The following is a 22,036-nucleotide window of genomic DNA, read 5'->3' on the forward strand; positions in this document are numbered from 1 at the left end:
ACTTAGAGGATAAAGAGCTGGACGTTTGTACAGGAGATCCCTCTTGGGATCATTCAAATAGAATAGAATAACGTAATTAATCCAAGAGGGAATTTTATTACATTATTGGATGTGGATGGCATCTGAGATCCCTGAAGAGGATGAAGTGGGAGACGAAGGTAAATATAAAACTATGTTTTCCCCTATTCCATCTTTTGATGTGAGTCACTTTGTGAAAGGTATTTTCTCTAAAAAGAAATGTTCGTTCCAAGTTAAGTTTAATGGGGCTGATCAGAGCAGCAGCAGTTCTGCTTCTGTCCACCAGGTGGCCGGTGTGAGCCGAGCTGAGCCAGTTTCCATGGCAACACATATACAAACGCGAGCTCCTGGCTTGCTTTACAGCAGTTTGCGGGATATTTATCCACATTTCTTTCTTACTTTGGGTGTTTTTTTTCCAATAATCACACACCATTCTGACACTGCGAAGACGTTTCCTTTCCTGCCACATCAGGTAACCTGAAGATGTCTGCAGGCGGTTCAGAGGAGCTCTGGCAGCAGGTCAGTCAGCTCTGGTCCATGCTGGATGATCTGTCTGAAAGTGACCCTGCAGCCTACCGCAGACTGATCGAGAAGCAGATGAAGGGAGGAGCTGAGTGCCGAGCAGCTCCGCAGCTCCGCTGGAGTCTGAGCACTGAAGTCCTGGTGAGCAGATTGTTAACAACTAACTAATTCACTTGACCTCAAAAGAAAAAACAGCGGCGTGTCGACGGCGGACTAACAAACTGAAATAATGAACAGTGTTTCCCGCAGGTGCAAGCGCTCAGGTGATCCGCATGAACTGGGTGACCTTTGACCTTTTGAGGGAGTTTAAACTTCCTGACTTTTCTGTTTCCTCCAAACATCTGAAATGATTTTCTTAATGTCAAAATAATGTTTGTTTTTATTTAGAATTGTGCGGCTCTTTCAGTGTTTAGGCAGCTCAGTGGTACAGTGGTTCGCTCTCTCGCCTCACAGAGACAAAATCCTCGGTTTGAGTCCCGGATGTGGAGCCTTCCTTTGCAGTTTGCATGCTCTTCCTGGGCTTATAGCTTTTCTCTGAGAAACATGGATTCTTCCCTCCGTCAAGAAGTGTACATTTGTAGACAATTGGTGACTCTCCTCTGCAGATGGATGGATTTCTTGAAGTACTTCCTGTTTGTTGGGCGTCTTTACACGTCTTAGCTTTGTTGAACAATCATTCAAAGCAGGCGCTTATCAAAACCATGTAACATACTTTGAACAGAATCCAGTACAACTACTTCAGAAATCCACAACTGCTAATAAACTGAAAGAAATTACACAAAGTGAATGAAGCCTTTTCAGTGATGATTAACAGAGATGATTGTATATTAGTTATATGAAGAGGAGAGAGTTGTACTTAATCCCCTGTACCTCTTTGGTCTTTTTAATTTCAGATCTGTATAATATATAATGCAATGGGGATCAAATGAAAGCAAAATGTTTGTAAATGCATAATTTCCCCAGTTATCTAGTTATAATTACTGATGTGAGCTTTAGAAACATGCTGAAAACAATACGTTGTAGTTGCTCTATTGAACAATTGCAAGACTAAAAGTGCTTTCTGTCACTGACCAATAATTAATCCAACAAATGTTTACTTTTGAAAAGTGGAACCTGAAAAAAAAACACTTACTTTCATGACAAATACCACTATCTTTGGTTTCAAGAACAATAAAGACAAGACAATTCAGCAAATCATTTCACTGCTGATCTCCAATACATGAAACAGGTTTTTAGTAAAGGCCTGATATTGTGGTACTTTTGAAACGATCTTTTAATGAGCACTTCTGTCCTTAACAGGAGCCAAAGAAAGGCTTGTTGTACCTCAACGTATGCAGCTGGAAAAGTGTGCCTGCTCCCAAAGATCCCAGCAGTCCTTTGCCTATTTACGCAGGGAAAGTGGACACAGGGACAAGTGAAGGTCAAGGTGTGTTATTCCCTCTGTGTCTTTGTCGCGTGAAATATACCAAAAAATAAAAAAAACCCTCCTAATTTCTTTCTCCCTTCAGGCGAGTATGCTGTTTTGGACGTGGCTTTAAATCCGGCAGTGCTGCAGGACTGTGAAGGAGACAGTGTGAAGATGAAGCAGGTGTTTGGACTGGCGCTGAGCTTTGCCCAGCAGCATCGGGGGATGAAATTATCTCAACAGTACACCGTCCTCAAGTTTTGTCCTCAAAGTAGTGCGGATGAGCTGAACCACCGGCTCGGGTTCCTGCAGTGGTCCAACGCCTCCAAACAACCCGACACAGGTAGATGAATCTCTCTTTTACCCTTGTTCACTGCTACAGGTCGCATCGGAGCCATCTATCCCCCGAAGGGTGGTTTACCCTTCACCTCCCGCCGGCTTCTAATAATCCTTGTTCTTTCTTTTTGCAGGTGGCCAGACGCCAGCGGCCCTCCTGCAGCAGATGTCCGCTCTGCGATCAGAGGAACGGGACTCGGCGGCTCACATTATCTGTGAGCCTGCAGAGTGCATAAAGAAGGATTTGATCCAGGTCATCTCCGCCTCCTCCGTGGAGCCTCAGAAGCCGGAGTGCCAACTGGAGGTGAAGACGGATGCAGCAGGAGTCCCTCGCAGCGTGGAGCTTCGCGTGGCGCTACCGAAGGTCTGCTCCATGTCAGAGTGCCAGCTGAGTATATCTGAGGTCCGTGGGTGCGCGCTCACTCCGAGCACATAGAATGAACTTCTTTCAAACCGAGTGTCTGTTCGTGCGAGGCAGGATGTCATAAAAAATGCATAATTGGCCAGTGGTAGGCCTCACAGCGTGTTTGTTTGTTTTTATTTTTTTTCCTGACAGGACGATGTCTTATTGGAAGTGGAAGATGTTTACCGTTTGCTCCTGGAATTTCCCCAACCTGTAAACGAAGACACAGCGTCCGCCATCTTCAATAAGAAGAAGCGCAAGCTGGTGTTGAAAGTGGATATTTTGTGATTATTTGTCTTTGTGGAGAAACAAGGAAATGAGTCAAAATGAGTCAAAAGCTATAAAGAGCAAATTACACTTATGGAGGGATCCATAAACTCCAGCTAACTTGACCACAAGAGCATGATTTCCAGCAGCAAAATGTGTTTTGTTGTTTTTAAAGAAATATGTAACAGTGTCCCTTTGTGCTGCGTGGGCTGATCTGCTGCAGTAAATTTCAAACTTAACCCAAAATAAATAAAGCAATAATTGACTTTAATGACAAAGTGTGGATTTCTACGAATGTGTGGGCGTCTGAGCGGAGGTGTATAATGGTTCGGAGCTGCGACATCTGCAGGGTGTCACTGTCGCATCCACAGGAAATAATTGGCAGCCAAAGGATCCATGCAATAATTTATGTTTATTAAAACATCAAAATTGACGCAGAACAACAACATCACTATTTGGCAATTGTGAACGTGTGGAAAAAAAAATCTGGGTAAACACTTTAATTTGAGGTTTGCACACGATGTACGGCAGTTTCTCACTGCAGCGATACACTGACAGCGTGTTACGAAGTGTGACACTGATATTCTTATACAATTCAGAGTTTCAAGTATGACATTACTGATAAATGGTAGTTCTGCATATTAATTCATAAGCAGTATGCAATGTGTTGTGTGTGTGTGTGTGTGTTTCCTTTTTAAAAGAGGGATTTCCAAATGTCAAGTTAAAGTCTTCGTATGAAACATTCACTTTTAAAACGTGGTTCTGTGTTGAAATCCATTGGTCCCATTCGACGGCGTAACAATTATCTGTCTCATGGCGTCGCACGTATTTTCAGTGGCTTCCTGGTCCGGTGGGACGGACTGAGGTTTGTAGTGGTGATCTCTGGTTTTGGGGCTCTACCGGCGCTCTCCGTGGTCCTCCTCCACCCACGCTACAATCTTTCCCTCCCAGCCCGGCACGACTGCTCCGTCCTGAAAGACCTGAAGAGGCGACGCGCCGCATTTACACATCTGAGAGACTCGCATCGCTTAACAAAGGTGGCGATGAAAACCGAAAAGAATGACTCTGCCTTATCAAATTCTCTGGGATGGCAATCAGTCACCCACAGTGATTTTGAAGCACAGTGGCAGATATAATTAGCATATCTTACGCTATAACTGCTGCTTTACATTCACCTGCTTAAAGCTGATGTGAAAAACAGTAAGAGCTGTAATTTCACTCCCACGCCTACCTCCTCTTTCACGGTGCCAAACTCCGGGTCAAGGGCCTTGAAGTGGTATCTGAAACTGCCGTGCCTGTCTACGGCTGCCTTGAAGTCTCGCAGAGTCACCTCACCCAGCCTGCAAGCACACACTGTCAGTCCTGATCTCTGCGCCACACACACCCACGCAGGCATTAAGCTTTGCCCGGATGAACATTTAACCAGCGAGTATCGCTCTGGACACGCTTCCATCCAAGCTCCCAACCAAAACAGCAATTTGCAAGACAAATCGTGCACACCAGAGTGAAAGAACAAACGAAAGCACAGCATCACAAGCATGAACACCCCCGAACTGTGTTTGTTTTCACCTTTTTGGGATGTTAATCAGAAATGGAGTGAGCGAGCGATCGGTGAAGTAGAGCACTTTAGTGGAGACGGCAGTGTCCAGGCCGGGGCTGCTGTGCGAATGTGCCATTTCTGGGAAAAAATTTACAAAAACAGCAAATGTTGTTTTTTCCACAGTCAACGTCTGAAACAGCCGGCGGTGGCCTCCGCACACGCGCCTGCGCGGCTGAACGGCACAATTCCATTAAAACAAACAGTTAAGATGTTGCAGGGGATGACAATTCCTACAAGAAATTAAAAAAAAAAAAAAAAAGCATTGTGTTTGTCTCACTTGAGCTCGGTGGCCAGGAGTCACGGTCCGTTGAGTTGGCTCTGCGTCCAGGCGATTTAAATTCCTCCTGGAAGGAGAAGCAATTACTCGTTGGTAAACAGTAGAACGGCATTTGTGATTGAGTCATCACTCATCAAGTGATAGACATGCTACTAGTTATGATGTGCCGTGTAATGCTGTGGGTGTGCGTGTGTGTGTGTGTGTGTATACCCCGCGGTCCTGCCTGCGCTGGCTGTCCAGAGAGTGCAGTCGGTCCATGAGACTGGCCACACCCTGCTCCAGGGTGTCCAGGGTGTGATGTTGGGGGTCATGTCCTGAGAAGCCGTCCCTCAAACTGCGCAGTGCTTCCCTGACGAGCTGCAGTTCTTCACCCTGGGGAAAAAACACACAAAAAAAAACCAATTGGAAATATCTGTTGTCGTCTTTGACAAAAGTTTGTAATGACTGACAACAAATAGTCTTTGTAAGGAAGAACTGTGTTTTTAAGGTGAGACTATCATAACACAAACACTTTTGCATCTGACATATGTTTAACTGAAGGAGTCACCAGTGCGACACAGTATCTAACCACTTTCCTCATGTTTATTAATAACTGAAAATCTAAGAGCTTAAAAAAAAAAAGCACAGTTTATTTTTCACTTCTTTTTTTGAGGTTTCTTTCAAAGCATTCTGAAATGCTTTGAAAGATGGATTGATGTGTTGTTTGAAAATATACCTGCAATTCCTTTTGTCTTTCAAAGACTCAGACTTACTGTCATTTCAAGTAAACCAGCCCCAAAACACATTGATTTTCTGAAGGTGACTAATGATGCATGTGCTTGTATTTGTTTACAAGTATGTTGATAAAAGTATCATATCAATAAGTTTAGAAGTACAATAACTTTCATGACTGGCTCTCAATCTAAAAAAAAGTAATGTGGTTTACGAATGCAGTTACTTTAATGCTTAAAGTTGGCTGAAATCCAATAATAATGAAGAGCACACCTAAGAAATGTATCACCAGCCGCTACTCTTATGATCATGTTCTTTAAAATTTAAAAGTAGAAAAATCACAAGAGGACAAGACTTTCCAGGGACCCCCAGATAATTCCTTAAGCCTTAAGGCCTGCCACGCACTTTTTAAAGCTCTGCATAGGCCAGCAGGGCACCGAGCTACGGTGGCCCAGGAGGGTCAACGAGACCGCAAAAGCCACAACGGGAAGTGTGCGGCAGTCGGAAGAACAGACTTTGTTTATTTGTGGATATTTTCTGACAGATTATTTTAATTATGGGAGATTTGAATGAAACGTAAGTAAAACGCTGCTGCTCAGGTTAATATTATGCAATGTCGGTCACTGTGTTGAAACCCTCCCAATATAGGTCGTCCGCTTGAAAATATTGTCCCCAGAGAGAAACCCCGTTCTTCCAACCACTGCACACTTCTGTTGTGCCATTTGCTTTGGCTTTTGCTGTTCTGCTGTGGCCTTTCATTGTTGTGTTGTGGCTTTTGCTGTTGCATTGACCCTTCTGGGCCACCGTACCGAGGCTGAGGCAAATTGCCACTGGGTCATAATAGGATAAACAAATTCAACTGGCCATCACAGAACGAACACAAGAAAATGATAATAATAATCAGATACAGTCTCATCTTACATGAACCAAACATTTGAATTTGGTCTTTGGATTGTAGGTGGAAGCTGAAGTGTCTTTTCTGACAATACACCATCAAATCATGTGAAAGTAGACATTACAAGTCAGAACAGTGTACGTACCGGTGCATTATGCTGGAATGCTGGAGGAGATGTCGTAGCCACTGAGTTACTGAATCCACCGTTTTCACTCCTGTATGACTGAGACAGAGACAAATATAGGAGCTGAGTTCTTCTGACAGATTTCACTTTCAGTTAAAATGCTGGAAGACGTCTGTCGTTGAAGTAAACCCTTTAATGCTGCAGCATATTCTTCTGAAGAGCCTCGCTGTTGTGCAGAAACTATTAAAAACACATCAGTGAGTCACACCGTTGCACTGGGTGACAATTTTTTTTTTTTTTTTTTATATCTTTTTTTTTTTTTTACTGTTGCTCTGTAGTTTATTTTGAGTCGCTCTCACATATAACAATCTGCTGCAATAAATGCTCAGCGGTGCACGAAATGTGTATTAATCCACCACTGAAATCATCCCCCCAACAAATGCACTATTTACTCTGCCTTTATGAAGGCTATTCCTCCCACGCATGCCTCGATGCTTCGACTCTTATGGTTTCATCAAGTGCATTTTTTTTTTTTTTTTTATAAGGACAATGTTCCTGTGTGAGTTACTCAGCAGACACGGATTTTAAAGTGGATTATAAGCAAACATACGATATATTGGGATGATACTTTTAACCGCTTCGTACCCGTTCAAGGCCGACTTCGTGTGCTTTGTGCTGAGCTTCGTCGAGCTTCTGTTGCTGCTGCTGCAGTATTCTGTCCTTTCTCCCCAGCTGCTGCTGGTTTGACAAAAAAGACAGATGACACATGGCCCTCACATTTGCACGCTTGTCGCCGAAGAAAGTGCTGTCGTGTTCATAATATCAGACAATACCTCATACTCGCCCAGCAATTTGTTCCTCTCGCTCAGCTTGCGCTGGAGCTCTGCCTGCAAAACATGCATCATGAAGGTGATGTGTGACTGGCACACTCCTCTGGTATAAACCGGCTTCCTGCACGGGTCACCACGGTCAAATATTTCATCGTGTCAAACGGAAATCATCACTTGTCTCACATTTTCCCCTTCCAGCTGATCTTTGGCCATGTTGCACCTCAGTAGTTCCTGCTTGAGCTGCAGCACGGCGTCTTCCTGCACCGCCAGGCGCTGCTGCAGAGCATCCTAATGAGAGGAGGAGGAGGAGGAGGAGGAGGACGATCAAAGCCACGTCCACAGAAGACCTGAATACAGATAAACTGCATCCACCCCACTTCTCAAACCCCCACCACCCCATCTTTGCAAGGAGAAGAGTACAAATTGTGTATCATGAAAACTGCAGCGTCATCAGTCTGGAAGAGTGTAAAAGTGGAACTGATTGAATTATCCTCTTTAATCCTTTTTAATTCACAAGGAGGGGACACAATTCCAGTGAAGAGGTTTACCTTGATGGCCTGGATGTGGCGCGTCTCCTGCTTGTGTCTGAGGAGTTCCCGCTAAGAAGTGAACAAAAACAAAAATGGAGAAATGGACTTCCGACAGTGACGCAACCCGACAGTATTAAACCTAATTACGTTTACTTACTGTACCTTGAGATCGAGGGACTCCTCCGTGCTTTGGTCCAGGCGACTGCGGATTAAAACCTTGAAAGGGAGACAGGGGTGCGAGGCGCGGCGATTAGAGAATGGAGAAATGTCAGAACCGACGAGCAGGCAATGGACCAGCGTGACAGCAGGCCAGCAGGTCTGAGAGATTCATTTGTGCAGTATCGTGGCCACTCCAGAGGGGAGTGACGGCTGCAAACATCATCACAACAGAAGGGCTGACACAGACACTTCACACTGAGTGGCAAAGCAAGCGTTGCTTTCTCCAGTCAGCAGAGAGGGGGCGCTGTACCAGCTGCTGCTCGGCGCTGGCCCGGCTGTCGCCGAAGCTCACGGATCCATCCTGGTCCTCCTCCGGCAGGGAGCCGTGGAGCAGCAAAGCCTGGGGGCAAACGCACACACATTTATAGGAGCGCAAATTAAAGACCCGTGCGCATGTGTAATTACACATGCATGGCAGAGGCTCCAATATAATGTACCGACGTGTTTTGCATTGCACAACAGCAATCGAATTAAAAACTCGTCACTCAGGAAAAGCTTGTAACATTATGTGTTGTTTGTGTCCTCAGCTTCTAGCCAAACATTTCTTATAGGTGCAGCAAAGACTACAGACGAGACACAAGAGTTGAACCCACACCTGTTAACATTTTTTCCATTAGTATTCAGCCCCAGTGCACTATTTCAATCCTTCAACATTATTGACATTAGAAATGCTAGTGTGCCAAAAGTACAAATAACTGAGTAAATAACAAAGAAGCTAATAATAGGCGATGATATAATAGAGATCTTTTTTTAAAGTAATGCGCCATTCAGTGTCACACATTATTTACTGTATTTGTGTAAAGATTCAGATTCATTTGCATTCAAAAACCTTTCAGATGTCTGTTTTTTTCTTAAAATCATACACGGTTTACTTCTGTTTGTTTAATTATATACATTAAAAATTAGAAAGATAAAAAGCTGTATCAACTGTTCTGTACCTCCACAAATATGTGGATCCACTAATACAGACTCTTCAAGACAAAAAGAGCAAATATCTCTTCCACACCGAATTAGCAGGAGCAAACCTCACTAGTTTTGATTTTGACTTGCTTTTCACCTTGACACAATGACAATTAATTCTGGTTTGATTCTGGAATATATCTAAAAACAAATCTGTACATATTGATAGTCTCACCTTGTATTTTTACGACTGTCCGTAGTGCATCTTAGACCCAACTAGAAACTATGAAATATTCAGAGGCTTTAATTTTTTTTTACTGGATTCCTGTAAATATTTGTACGATGGGGTTACCACAGGCTATCCAGGGTGTGATGTTGAATGCACAAACTATCTTCAATCGGACTTAGTTGAGACATCGTTTGGAAAATGAATGCTTCATTTTTGGTTTAATGTGCAAAAGGATGATGAACCAATCAGGTTGATCGGCACAGATCTGACTGAGAGGCAGAACGACTCTGAGAAATAAAACTAAAGACATTCTTTATTCCTTTTATAACAGGGCTATTTTTCCACACCAAGTCTGTTCTTTTTTCTGGACATTCAACATAACAGAACATTTTTTTGTTGACTGATTGTAGATTTTCTTTTTAATTATTCATTCTACAATTTAGGTTGTTGGCATTAAAAAAAAAACATATCCCAGAATTATTGATCTGATTGAATCTACCATAGTCAGAAAATGTCAGAACTTTATTCATTGTTTAATTTTTAGTATCTATTTCCACATTATACTATTTTAATTGTTTTAGGAAAAGCAAGATTTTTATTTCTTTTTTTAATAGTATTTTTTATAAATGTTAAAATTCAGGATTTCTAACAACATCTGAAGTTTTCATTGTATTTTAATGATTTGTCTCTTTTTTATATTCCATTCCATATTTTTTTTTTTAATTGAGAATAGTAATTATTGATTCTAGAATTTATTCTAGCAGCAATTGTTTTATTTACAAAATTTACTAATATCAGTTTTCAGTAATACTCGCGATAAGACCACTAATACTTTTTATACAGTCTTAAATTCTAGTATTTAGCACTGCTATTTCATTATTTCTTTTGTGACTGCCTGCATTTTAAATGAGAGGAAATCTGGTCTTTACCACATAGAAATACTTAGAACTAATCATATATAGAACCATAACTATAAACAACTTGTATGCTGGTTTTTAATTAAACAAACATTCCCAAAATTAGCAATACTGAGCTATATAAATACGTGTATTGTATGTTGACCTCTTACAATAATAATGATCTGATTGTGTTGATGTGAAAACTTGATTTAATGATTTCAGTTGGAAATTGCAGCTCTTCCAGAGGTTCAACTATTTTGTACCCAAACAATCTGAATGTATTCTGACTTTCCACAGAAGATGATGAGTTTAAATACAGGCTACATATTCATGGTGTGCTGTATTTTAACGTTCATCTGCAGCCTGCGGACTCTCCCTGTGTGTGTTCATGGTGGCCGTTTGTTTTATCACCAGGAGTTACCTGCAGGCGGTACACCATCCTTCTGGCCTCCTGCATTTCCTTCTCCAGCTGTTCCTGGTGGGCATCCAGCTGCTCCTCCCAGGATTTCTCCTCCTCCTGCCCATTGTGCCCGAGGGAGGGACACAATCCACACATAGACACCTCTTCTGAATGAAAAGAAAAAGAAGCGCGTATCAGACAGGCATGCTTTGCTGCGTCCGCTGCATCATATCTGGCTGTGCGGCAGTTGATGTGCAGCCAACACACCCGCAACAGACTTCTTCTCTGTCAGCTCAGATTTGTCATCTTGAGGTCCCCCCTGATTCTCCGGCTGATCGGGGACGGCGTCTTCTTTTGGGGCGTCAGTGGACTGGGTGATAACATACTCCTCTTTGGGGGAGTGAGCGGGGCTGGCTGAGCTGAGGCTGAAACAGATGGTGGGCACAGGCAGGCATCAATGTGTGTGTTCTCTGCCAAATGAATGGTAATAAATAAACTGAGCCACATAAAATGGAGACATACACTTGAATACATCCCCAAGGAGCAGAAAAATGTGAATTAATCCCATCTGGGCTAAATATTTCAAACCAAATCCCTTTTTAAACACACAATGCCAATGGGAATATGAACGATTATGAGCTGTAATACAAATAAGAGAATTAATTCTTTTTGAAAAAACAGAAGAGGGAACAGGTTTGAAACCTGTTCAGAAAACACTCGGTGGGAGCCGGACTGCACACTGCTCTGTCATTTCACCAGGAAATTCCTTGCATATTTTGCGCCCCCCCCCTCCCCTCGGCTATAATCTCAAAACATAACGCACGCAGAATAGCTGGTATTCTTTCAGTTTGACGAATAAAGGCTTTCTTTTTCTTGAGAGCGTCTCAGAAGCCCGAGGTTCAGGCCGGCTGTCGTCTCCACTCTACTGCGTTTGTAGAAATGGGATACAACCGCTGCGACCTGTGACCTATGGCATCATGCACGGTCCCTGCAGAGAAGATGCCTTCTTTCTCTGTATGTGTGTGTGTGTGTGTGTGTGTGTGTGTGTGTGTGTGTGTGTGTGTGTGTGTGTGTGTGTGTGTGTGTGTGTGTGTGTGTGTGTGTGTGTGTGTGTGTGTGTGTGTGTGTGTGTGTAAACAAGCCTATGACTGCAGGAACAGATCTGAACTGGAACACAGGGAAGCCAAAGAGAAGCGTCACAATTCATCATCCTGCTCCCGAGGCTAAACAACAAGGACTGGGGAGAGGGGGGAAAAAAAAAAAAAAATCAAAAAACTGTGGACTTAACGGTGGGATAAAACTGTTTAGAAACCAGAGGATGTCCCAGGGGATTGCATTTTGACAGTTTAACATGTTTTCCTCATACATATGGAGCGAGCTTGCGATCGTAGCGGACGAGATGTTCTGCTTATCTAATGGCATTACTGAGCACAAGCTCACATCACAACAGACAGCAAACACTTTTATCATCTGTCACTTGTGACTTCACACTGCAGCCAAGGAGCTAAATGTAGACTTTGTCCCATGGGGACTCATTTAAAGATGCTAAATGCCAACCTCGCTGCGTGATGTTATTAGATGCAGTGCATGTGTGAAAATGCAAACTTGTGATATTATTTACGCTATAAAATCGACATAAAATGTCATGATGTTGAACCAGGAGTGTCTTAGGCGACGTTCACACTGCAGGTCTTGATGCTCAATTCTGATTTTTTGCTGGGATCGTATTTTTATTATTTTTGTTGCGTGATAATTCACATTACATTTTACACGCAATCTCTATCAGACTGTGTGAACGTGATCAGACTCGACGGTTTCGGGCCTCAGAGGTCAGAAGAGCTCATGAATAGAAGGACACCCATAACGTCAGTATGTGCAGAAATGCTCCAAAACTGGTTGAAACCTGGATTTTCCTCTTAAAAGATATCCGGTTCTTCAAATTACTCAGTGTTTTGAAAATTGTAAAGACATTATTGTGACATCATGCAGAAGAGATCAATCTTTCGAGTGTCTAAAGCGACACAGAGAAAAACCTTCCATTACCAGAAAACCTTCCGTCGATACATTGAAATCCTTCAGCGAATGTTGATTCTGTGCTAAACCAACAAGCTAACGTTCTCAAAGTGTAGTGACACTGGAAAAGCTTGTGAGATGTAAAAAATTCCACTTGGTGACCATTGACCACATTCAGCATTCGTGAGAAACCTTTGATACCAGCTTGTCAGAATAGGTCACTGCACTAAGACACACACACACACACACACACACACACACACACACACACACAAAAAGCCTGAAGTGAGTGTCTTATCAGCTGCGGCTGTAATTATCCCTAAGTGTTTTTCCAAAGGGGATCAAGGAAGCAGCTTCTCACTAATCTTGTCATTGCAGATGATGACATTATCTGGCTATCCTCTATCATTGTCTCCGCCAGTCGTCAATGAAGTCCAACACTTTTTATTTTAGGTGCTGGTCTGTTGCACCAACAGAAAACACACACACACACACACACACACACACAGATTAGGAGCATATGGGTTAAGCCAAAGATTAAGCATTGGACTTTGCAAAAGATGAGCCTCGGCACAGCAGATTAACATTATTTGATGAGCAGTGGTGGAAAATGACCAAGTCGATCTACTGCAGTATTCGGTAGTTTGTGGTGTTTGCAGGTTCCCTCTGTGCCTGAGTGTACCTCAGGCTTTATGACATCATGACATTCAGTCTGATTAAAAGTGTATAAGATTAGTATTGTTTTGAGTTTGGGAACATTTGGGTGTGAAGTCTGTTTGTTCTTCCTGTGTGGGTTTCCTCTCATGGTGCAAAACGTCTCTGAGGTTGACTCGACCAGACTTATGATGAAGATTTCAATGAAACAAAAACACGGTGGTTCCTGAAATTGCTGCCTAAATTTGTCAGCGTTCACGTGCAGATTTTTTTTTTGACCCACTTGAAATGTCAATTTAAATATTTAATCCTCTCAAATGTCTTCATTTGAGAAGTCAGAATTTCATCTTATCTATCTACTTCACCTGTGTTTGTGTGGTGAAGGCTGCAGTCGACCACAGCTGACGGGCAAATGTCACCAACCCAGTTGTATTTTGGAGGAAGTACGTATTTGCAAAAGCTCTTGTTTTCTTCACCAAAGTGTCACTCAACATTTTGCATTTCCAGAGGCTTTGTGTCATTTCATAAAAGTTAACTTTCTAGTATTGAGCAGCTCTGACATGGATCTTCTGATCCACAAACTTTTGGGAGTCACTTTATGGAAACAGTAGATACTAAGAAATCCTTGGTGGTTCCCGTGAAGACCCCCTAATCAGCAGCAGGGCTTATTCTTTATTATCACGATCATTTAAAGTTTTGATACAGCAGCTAACGGTTAGCCAGCAGGTCCCCCCCCCCCCCCCCAAGTCATAAATGTAAACTTGCACATCCAACAAATAAGTGCAATGCTTTTTATGAAGCCATCCTTAACCTGGTTAACGGAGAGGGATGTGACTATGAGTTAAGATTAAATGGAGAGACGCTGATGGAGGAAAGACAGCGGTTGCTAGGCAATGGCAGCTCTGCTCACACACACACACACACACAGGGACACACCCACATCCACTGCACTGCAAACCCGGAACAATAACCTGCGTGGTTTGTTGTTTCTGAGTCGCGTTGGCAGGGATAAATCCATTCTATAAGACAAAGACTCGGACGCACACGGCCATGAAGTGATCGTTATCACGTGCAGCCTCCCTAACTGCGGGCCCGATCTGATGCCTGGTGCACAGATGTGATGATCTCATGCGGTGTCGACAGGAGCTGCGGTCGCATGCTGCTGAAAGGAACAATCACAAGTCGGCTCCTACCATTTCATCTGTTTGGCTCCCATGCTGGTGTTCACTGGGCTTAACCTCCCGTACAGTCAGAGCCCCACATCTGGGTGATGCCCTGCGTCTCAGTCAGGACCATAGCCCGAACGCAGCCGGACACGGCGGGGAGGGGAGCAGCCCTCCAGGCAGCAAACCGGAGTAGCCTCCACGTCGCACACTGGGTTCAATCAGGAGAAACAGCACGTTGAAATCCTCTGCAGTGGCATATTGCTGAAACATAAAAAGCTCCAAATCCTCATCAACAGTCCCCGAACCCTTCCCCTCAATCATACCCGAGCTGAGTCGTGGCTGGCAGAGACGGCGGGAGAGAGGATTGGTGCTCAGCAGCACCGGCGGCTGGAGTCTGCCTGCTTTCTCATTGCTCTCGCCAGCTCCCATTCACCAACACAATGTTGTTTGTTCCTTGCGGACAAGAACTGATGCGCCTCTTGTGCATCTTTTTCAACCCTTTCTTTCCCCCCTCTCTCTCTCTCTCTGCTGGCCCTTTTTTGTTGTTGCATTTATTCCCTCTCTCTCTCTCTCTCTCTCTCTCTCCTTCCCTCCCTCCCTCCTCTTCGGCTTTGTATCAGTGCGTCCTTCTTTCAGTGAGCGAGGATGTCAGACATGGCTCAGTCTGGGTGTGTTTACCCTCCCCCTCTCCCTCATGCCTCCTCCTTCCTTTCCCTACCGCTTCTCTCCTTTCACAGGGAGGAGGAGGGAGACTTTCCTCCTTGCCTTTCCTTTCCCTTTGCTGTCTGTGTACTGTATGTACGCCCCTGCAGCAGAAATCAAAAGTAGAATATGGGTAAATAGAGAATGACACAAGAATCTATAATCCTTTGTTGATAAAATCACAGCATGCCACGGCAGCAAAAACATAGCAGGGGTTAATGATATATTGTACGTTCACAGGCCCAGGGAGAAGGGAGTCTGAAGAAAATGGTATTTATAGATTACTACAACCTACAATTTGCAGCTTGAAACATCGTCCATTATGTCCTATATATAGAGAGATAGAATAGCTTTTGTAAATGCAGCTGTGGCAAAGGGCCAATAAAACTGGAGCTCTATGTTCAATGTGTCAGATAGCCAAATGGTTCAAACGTCAAGTAAAGACACAGAATACTTACTATGACATGTGTTGTTAGTGTTCAACACTAACTAAAGGGCATTTTGGACGAGTGCGCTATATTTAAGTTGTTGGAAACATCATGAGCACAAATGTGAAGTAGGTCTGTCGCAGTTCCTCCCCGAACACCATGACAGCGTCTTAAATTCTGCATGAGCACCATCAATGTGTGTCTCAATGAGCTACTTTGCTGCAGATCTATGAATATGCATGTGGGGCTCCAGACTAGTGCAGCACTGGGTTTATGCAGAAACAACAGCAGAGGCAAACGCAAGCTGTCACTCTGACTGGGGAGGAATGAATATTCCACTTAGTTTCACACTCTACAGGGAGCCAAAGTTTGGGAATGTTTGTTAGTTTAGTTACAACTTTTGTAGATTTCAAAGTTTTGGGTGAAAACCAAAACTATTCTTCTTCTTTTTTTAAATTTATCTTTAGAGGTGAATTTACTGGCCCACTCTGGCTTTGCATTATTTCACCCACCTTTGTCACTTTTACAATAATTTTTAAAAAAAAAAGGACACCAACATGAACGTCATTAATTGTAAATGAAAAACTAAATTCACTACAAATATAAAATAAGTTTTAGTACAAAACCATTAGTGAAGTATACAGACTAAAACAAGCCTCTAACAATAAAGAGATATGACATTGTCAATAGATTCCAATAGTGTCTTAAAATGTGAAAAACATGAGGTCTGGAATTCAAATCAAACTTTACTACTTGTTGAGAGACAAAGCATGTGTGGTATGTAAGGTTGGGGTGTTTGGGGGGGGGGGGGGGGGGGGGTGGGGATCAGTACAACAGAGTGAACTGATCTTGGAAAAAGCTTTGGCCACACGATCTCATGTTATTATTTATGATCGAATATTCTATTATTTAACAATAACTGATATATTGAAAACAAATATTTGTTACTGATTTAGTAGTAGTCAAAGATCCAGCATCTCACATATTTCAAAACAGCACTCTTTAGTCACTTTTGCTGGAGCTTGAGCAGACGTCTGCAAAAATGATGCCCAAAAGAGAGTTTTGCAATTTTCCACCGGATTACATTTTTTGTCTGTATTTGCAAGACATACTAATTATCTGAAATGAAGAAAAAACATCTTTTAAAAATCTTTAATTTATTTACATATTAAACTTGAGGTTGCATTCATGAACATTTATCGCTAAAATTTAGAGATAATTAAAAAAACTTTTGCTTTTGTACTAATTTTCAGCAATGTTTCCTCTTTTTCCACTTTAGCTATTTTTAGTCATTTCACGGATCTTGGCAATTTTAATCATTTGCTTTACTGTGCATTTTCTAATGATTAGAGATGTTTTAGACATTTTAGCGATATTCACAGTTGCGACAATTTTAATGTAACCTTTTATGGCTGTTTTTAGTCATTTTATCACTTATAGCAGTTTTTCCTGTAATATTTTCTCTCTTTTTAGCAAACTCAGCTTTTATACCGTCTTTCACTATTTTTAGTCAGGAGATTAAATCAGTTATGAAAGATACAGTGATATGCATATAAAATTAATCTGAAAACAAAATGTTTAATTTATCTGCACGTGTGTGGCTTTTCCTCTGCGTACTCCACTTGCCTCCCACAGTCCAAAAACATCATGTGAGGTTAATTGGTGACCATTAATAAGCCCTTGGTGTGAACGCGAGTGTGTGTGTGGTCGCCGATCGTGATTCTCGTGTGAGTGGCTGTGGCGCTGGGCTCATGTGAGAAGGAGTGGAGCGTTTCTGAAGAAAATGTCCTGGCAGACATCGCATTATCTTGACAAAACACAGTGGAGAATCACATTTCGTTAAAAAAAAACATGCCTGGCTGTGCAGACTTCACACTGGACTGGATGAAGCAGCTTTGGATTCGGAACCTCTTCATTTTGCCTCCAGACCGTGGCTGTGATCTCAAATGAGACACAAACTGTGCTCATAAAAAAGAAGAAGGCGGTCCACTTCTTCTGCTGAGTCCAGGTGAAGCCTCTTCTGACGCTGCCGCTGGTCCAGGATCAGCTTGGGCCCTGTGAGCTCAATTAGTGGACGACTCTTGACACTCGGACTCAAGCGTCAGTCCACCGCTAGTGAAGGTTATGAAACTTCTAGTACCAACAACCACGCACTCACACTCACTCTCACCGGCAGTTTAGGGTCACGAGTTACACATTTCTGGACTGTGGATGGAACCTGGAGTACCTGGAGGAAAAAACTCATGCATGCAGAGGGAAATCATGCAAATTCCACACAGAAAGACTAGGCCTTGTACTGTAGTTATGAAATTTAACTCAAGATATGCTTGATGGATTTCAGTAGAATGTGAAGACAATGAAACACAGGCGGCTGCACTTGTTCTTCCCATCTGTTGTGTAATCATCATAATAAAACCCTGGCTTCTTCATCGAGCCTGGACCAATCCTCAAAAACACTCCACAAAGCCCATTATGCATTTCTCTTTTTATTTTATCTCGAGTCTCCTTTCAAGAGTTTAGAAAATAATGTCAGCATTTTCAAAAGTTTTGCTCTTTCCAGGGTGCAAATCCTTCTGAGTGTTGAAGTGCCAGCAGAAAAGAACAGTCAGTGGAAATAAAACAGAGGGAAGTGGCACTACAAAGACCGTAACTTTTTTTCTTTTTTCCCCTGAAAAACTGACGTCTCCCCGATTTGTCAACCAACGTGTTATCAGAGAACTTTTTCATGGCGTAAAGACTGTGGATGCTGTCGCCCAGCTCTCACATCAACATGGAGAAATGGAGACGAAGAGTTTCGAGCTTATCAGAATGTACAACCCTCTTCCACACCGTTTAATTCATCTTGTGACCTCGAACCTGAAACTAATGTAAAATATACACGTTAGATTGAGAACAATCTTATTAACCCCTCATCAAGAGCATTGATAAAAAGTTAACTCACATGAAAGTACTGAAAATGCCAAAGTTAATCCTGAAGTTTTGTCCAGAATCTTAAATCCGACCATAATACACACCTCATGGAAACTGCCCACTACTTTTACTTTGAAGGCACCTTCTTACTGTGTCCATGAGAAGTGATGTGTCTGCCAGCGTTCGGCTTCACTGTGATGTTTCAACAAACCAGAGAACAAAGAGGGGATCAGCAACCTTTCTTAAGGGCAATTTACATTTTTTTAAGGGCAGAATACACCTGGACAGGTCCTCCAGCCTCTAGAGGTCTCTAGTCTCTTATTCATCAATCCCATCTTCACTTAAAATGTTTCTGCTCTAAATTAAAAAGACAAGGACAAACTCAGGCCTCAAACAGGTGGGTGACGAAACCTTGGCGAATCAGGATGTGGCCGAGGGAACTGAGGGAAGCAAAGTGTCTTCACAGACACTATTTGACTCATGTATGGGTGATTCCCCCCGTTTGTGGAACAGCCTGCCGGGGAACCTCAGGGCTGCAGAGTCCATTGAGGTTTTTAAAAAAGGGTTAAAAACTCACCTTTTTAATCAGGCTTTTAACTGATTTTATACATGTATGTGTGTATATAGTTATGTATTTGATCAATGTATTTATCTACTTCTATTTATTTATTTCAGATAATTATCAAAAGAATTTTTTTACCTCCAGTGGTTCCTCTAGGGGGCGCTACACTGGTGGTGGCCGGTTTTGCCGCTGGTGGAGCCGTCCCATGGGTTTCCCTGCCCGGGCACCTGGCAGGTCCCCCGGTGGGATTGGCTTGTCTGCCCGACTGGGGGGGGATCTGTGGGGCGGCGCCCCCTGTGGTCGGAAGTTGTGCCGCCCCCAGTGTGGACGGCCCAAATATGTCCCTTTCCTCACCTTAGTCCTCAGTGTCCTGCCATGTCTCCATATCACTAGGCATGTCTTCACCCATGGTGTGTGTCTGCATGTGTGCGTGTGTGTTCACCTGCTTTTTATTCATCTATTTTATCTTTGCACTGTTTTTAATTCTTGTGGAAGCACTTTGTGTTGCTTTAATGTATAAAAAGTGCTATGTAAATAAAGATTGATTGATTGATTGATAAATACGCTGCATTGCCTCTGTTGATCATTCAAACTGTGTGTGTGTGTGTGAGGAAGCTGTGAAGGAAGCCACCTTGCCACAGGGACAGTACATCATCAGCCAATTTGTGAATCAAATGAGCTGCTAAAGTCGAACAGATTGTTGTGTGGTCACTGAGGAATCTGACTGCAGATCAGTCCGGCGTCTGCTCTGAAACAAAAGTTTGTCTTCGTTTTTCCAGTGACCTTCAGACAGACGCGCGCGAAGGCAACCGCAAAGCTGATATGATTTAGTCCCCAGGAATCCGAACCGTTTCTGTTGTCAAAAACGATTTAGAGAAGACGTTTGAGGGCGATAACACTGAAGAGAAACGACTCAAAGTCACTCGCCCTTGTTATAAATCGACTGTTGTGCAGAATATCTGTGCAGTAAATATCTACCCCAATAAAAAAAAAGTAACTCTGAGAATAAATAAAAAGCTGTCTTGGAGCTCACGCCACAACTGCCTCAACTTGACTTATCATTAAGGTTTAACATTCACATTGCATTCAGTCAAGCAGAAAAGTGGATTAAACTGTCAAGATAGAAATTTAGAAAAATTATTTAAAATGAAATATCTTAAGAAAGCTTTGATTGGGGGTTCATCAACTCACAATAACATTCAGTCAAACTTATTTTTTTAACTAATTCATACTGACACCATTTGGACACTGATTTAAAACACATTTTGAGTCCACTGGTCACATGCGGCTCAATTTTATCTTGAGTGAGCCGCACCTCTAAAGTAGTGCTATAATAAGCTTGAAATTTAAACTTCTATGTGTTATCGTCGTTGTGGCGCACGTAGTGATCTAGTCTGCCGTGCATGGAGCAAGTATCACCTAACCCTGGCTGAAACACACAGTGTAGTGGTGCGTGCTCCGCCCTCACAGCGAGACGTCCCCCGGTTTGAGTCCGGGCTTGGAGTTTGCATGTTCTTCACCCGGTTCGTCCTCCGGTGCCATGAAACCCCAGAAAGAAGAGAACAATGTAGATTTTACGGACAGACTGTTGCACTGTAACAGAGCTGGCGATTGAGCACAAGTAGAAAACTATTTTCAAAGGTAAGCAGCTTGAGAAGAGTTTATCGTCGAACCCGCAAAGACAGGAATGAATTTTCACTCTGCCGACCCCCTCCTGCAGGGGCTTACATAAAAACTCCCCCCTCCCCGAGTCTCTAAAATGCAGCAGCTGAAGTAGGAGTCAAGCACCTGTGTAGAGGAAGCTGGTTATTTTCCAACACTGGCAAGTGGACCTTCCTGCAGCTTTAATTCAAAACAAGTGGCTGGCGTGCCGTCAAATGCCGATGGAAGCTTTCAACAATTTACTCCTCAAAGCTTCCAAAGTAGTACATTAAAAGACTTGAAACAACTGGTTGCCGTTCAGTTTAACTTCGACAAAGTCAAAATATTTGGTTTTGAAAAGGGTTTCCAAAGAAAAACAAAGCAAACTTCCTTTCATGAGGGAACATTTGTTTTTGATGGATCAAGCGTCAGCGATTTGTCTTGTGAAGATGTCCTCAGTGACTACGTTCAGAACATAAAGAGCCTATTTAAGGATAAACACAGCGAGGCAAGATAAATAAATGAAAAAAAATTAAAAAAAATAAATTTTATATATATATATATATATATATATATATATATATGTATATAATCTGGAGCCCAGTTGATGTACAGCCGAGTCACTTGTCGTTTTGACCCTTTATTGGGCAAGTGACCAGATTCAGATCCCTCTGCATTCCGGCTTGTTTCTTCCAAATTAGTTTGCATGGAAAGTCTGGGCGCGCTTCAAGTTTGACATCATGGGAAAAAATAAACAAGCAAGACCATGTTTAATTCAAATGTTCCTTCAAATGAGTGAAATGATCCCAAAATCAAGAAGTAATGCTCTGTTTTCGAAAGTAGGCCTCGTGAACTTGCATGAAATAAGACAATACTTTGGTTCCCATCAGTCACTTGAACTGACAGGGTCACACAATCATCTTGCTCAGTAAAATAGGCCAACTTGAACCGAATAACCAAGTACATTCCTCATTAAATCCAATAACTAGGCGAGGAGTTAATTAAGTACTCTCTTGTCTTCATAATGTGCCATTAAAATGTTGGCGAGCATCATTGCCAGGGTATTTTAAATAGGCCAAATGCCTGATTTGTTTCCACAAAACTTAATAAAAACAAATTACCACACATGTAATAAATTGGCACTGTTTTTTGTTTTTTTTAGATGATTACACTGTAGACATCTGATTTTTTACAGGAGGTCGTGGTCCCTGTGGAGGCTTTACATTAGAAAATCTGGGTTGCAGAGTGTGGGCTTGCATAAGAAGTAGCTTGTTTGATGTAAACGAAATAAGGGCAAGACTTTTCTTTTACATTCACACTAACTGTATATATATACACCAGCACATATAAAGACAGCAGCTATTCATGCCTTTTTTTTCGCATGCTATCAAAGTG

The 22,036-nt window shown here is 42.5% G+C and overlaps 2 protein-coding genes across 4 annotated transcripts; one reads left to right on the forward strand and one right to left on the reverse strand.

Annotated features, from left to right (window-relative positions):
- Nucleotides 1-115: 115 nt before the first annotated feature.
- pih1d2 (PIH1 domain containing 2) lies at nt 116-2,972 on the forward strand (the record flags this gene model as incomplete). Its single annotated transcript, XM_080511054.1, has 6 exons — nt 116-158; nt 491-681; nt 1,840-1,966; nt 2,049-2,288; nt 2,416-2,684; nt 2,838-2,972. 6 exons carry the CDS (start codon nt 116-118, stop codon nt 2,970-2,972), a joined length of 1,005 nt encoding a protein of 334 aa, XP_080367180.1.
- Nucleotides 2,973-3,387: 415 nt separating this feature from the next.
- Nucleotides 3,388-14,948, reverse strand: dixdc1a (DIX domain containing 1a). 3 transcript variants are annotated; one of them, XM_080508384.1, is made up of 16 exons: nt 14,722-14,948; nt 14,426-14,606; nt 10,833-10,990; nt 10,587-10,729; nt 8,388-8,477; nt 8,081-8,134; nt 7,937-7,987; nt 7,572-7,676; nt 7,392-7,445; nt 7,204-7,296; nt 6,580-6,657; nt 5,039-5,200; nt 4,829-4,895; nt 4,521-4,629; nt 4,183-4,291; nt 3,388-3,931 (listed from the first exon to the last, which is right to left on the reverse strand). In XM_080508384.1, the coding sequence occupies exons 2-16, from the start codon at nt 14,446-14,448 to the stop codon at nt 3,848-3,850; spliced, it is 1,380 nt and encodes a 459-aa protein (XP_080364510.1). In that variant the 5' UTR covers nt 14,449-14,606; nt 14,722-14,948; the 3' UTR covers nt 3,388-3,847. The 3 variants fall into 3 exon arrangements, with proteins under 3 accessions (XP_080364510.1, XP_080364511.1, XP_080364509.1); XM_080508385.1 differs by having other exon boundaries at nt 7,204-7,293; nt 10,587-10,732; XM_080508383.1 differs by having other exon boundaries at nt 10,587-10,732.
- Between the last annotated feature and the right edge of the window lie 7,088 nt (nt 14,949-22,036).

Source organism: Blennius ocellaris (assembly GCF_963422515.1).
Source record: "Blennius ocellaris genome assembly, chromosome: 2".
NCBI lineage: Eukaryota > Metazoa > Chordata > Actinopteri > Blenniiformes > Blenniidae > Blennius > Blennius ocellaris.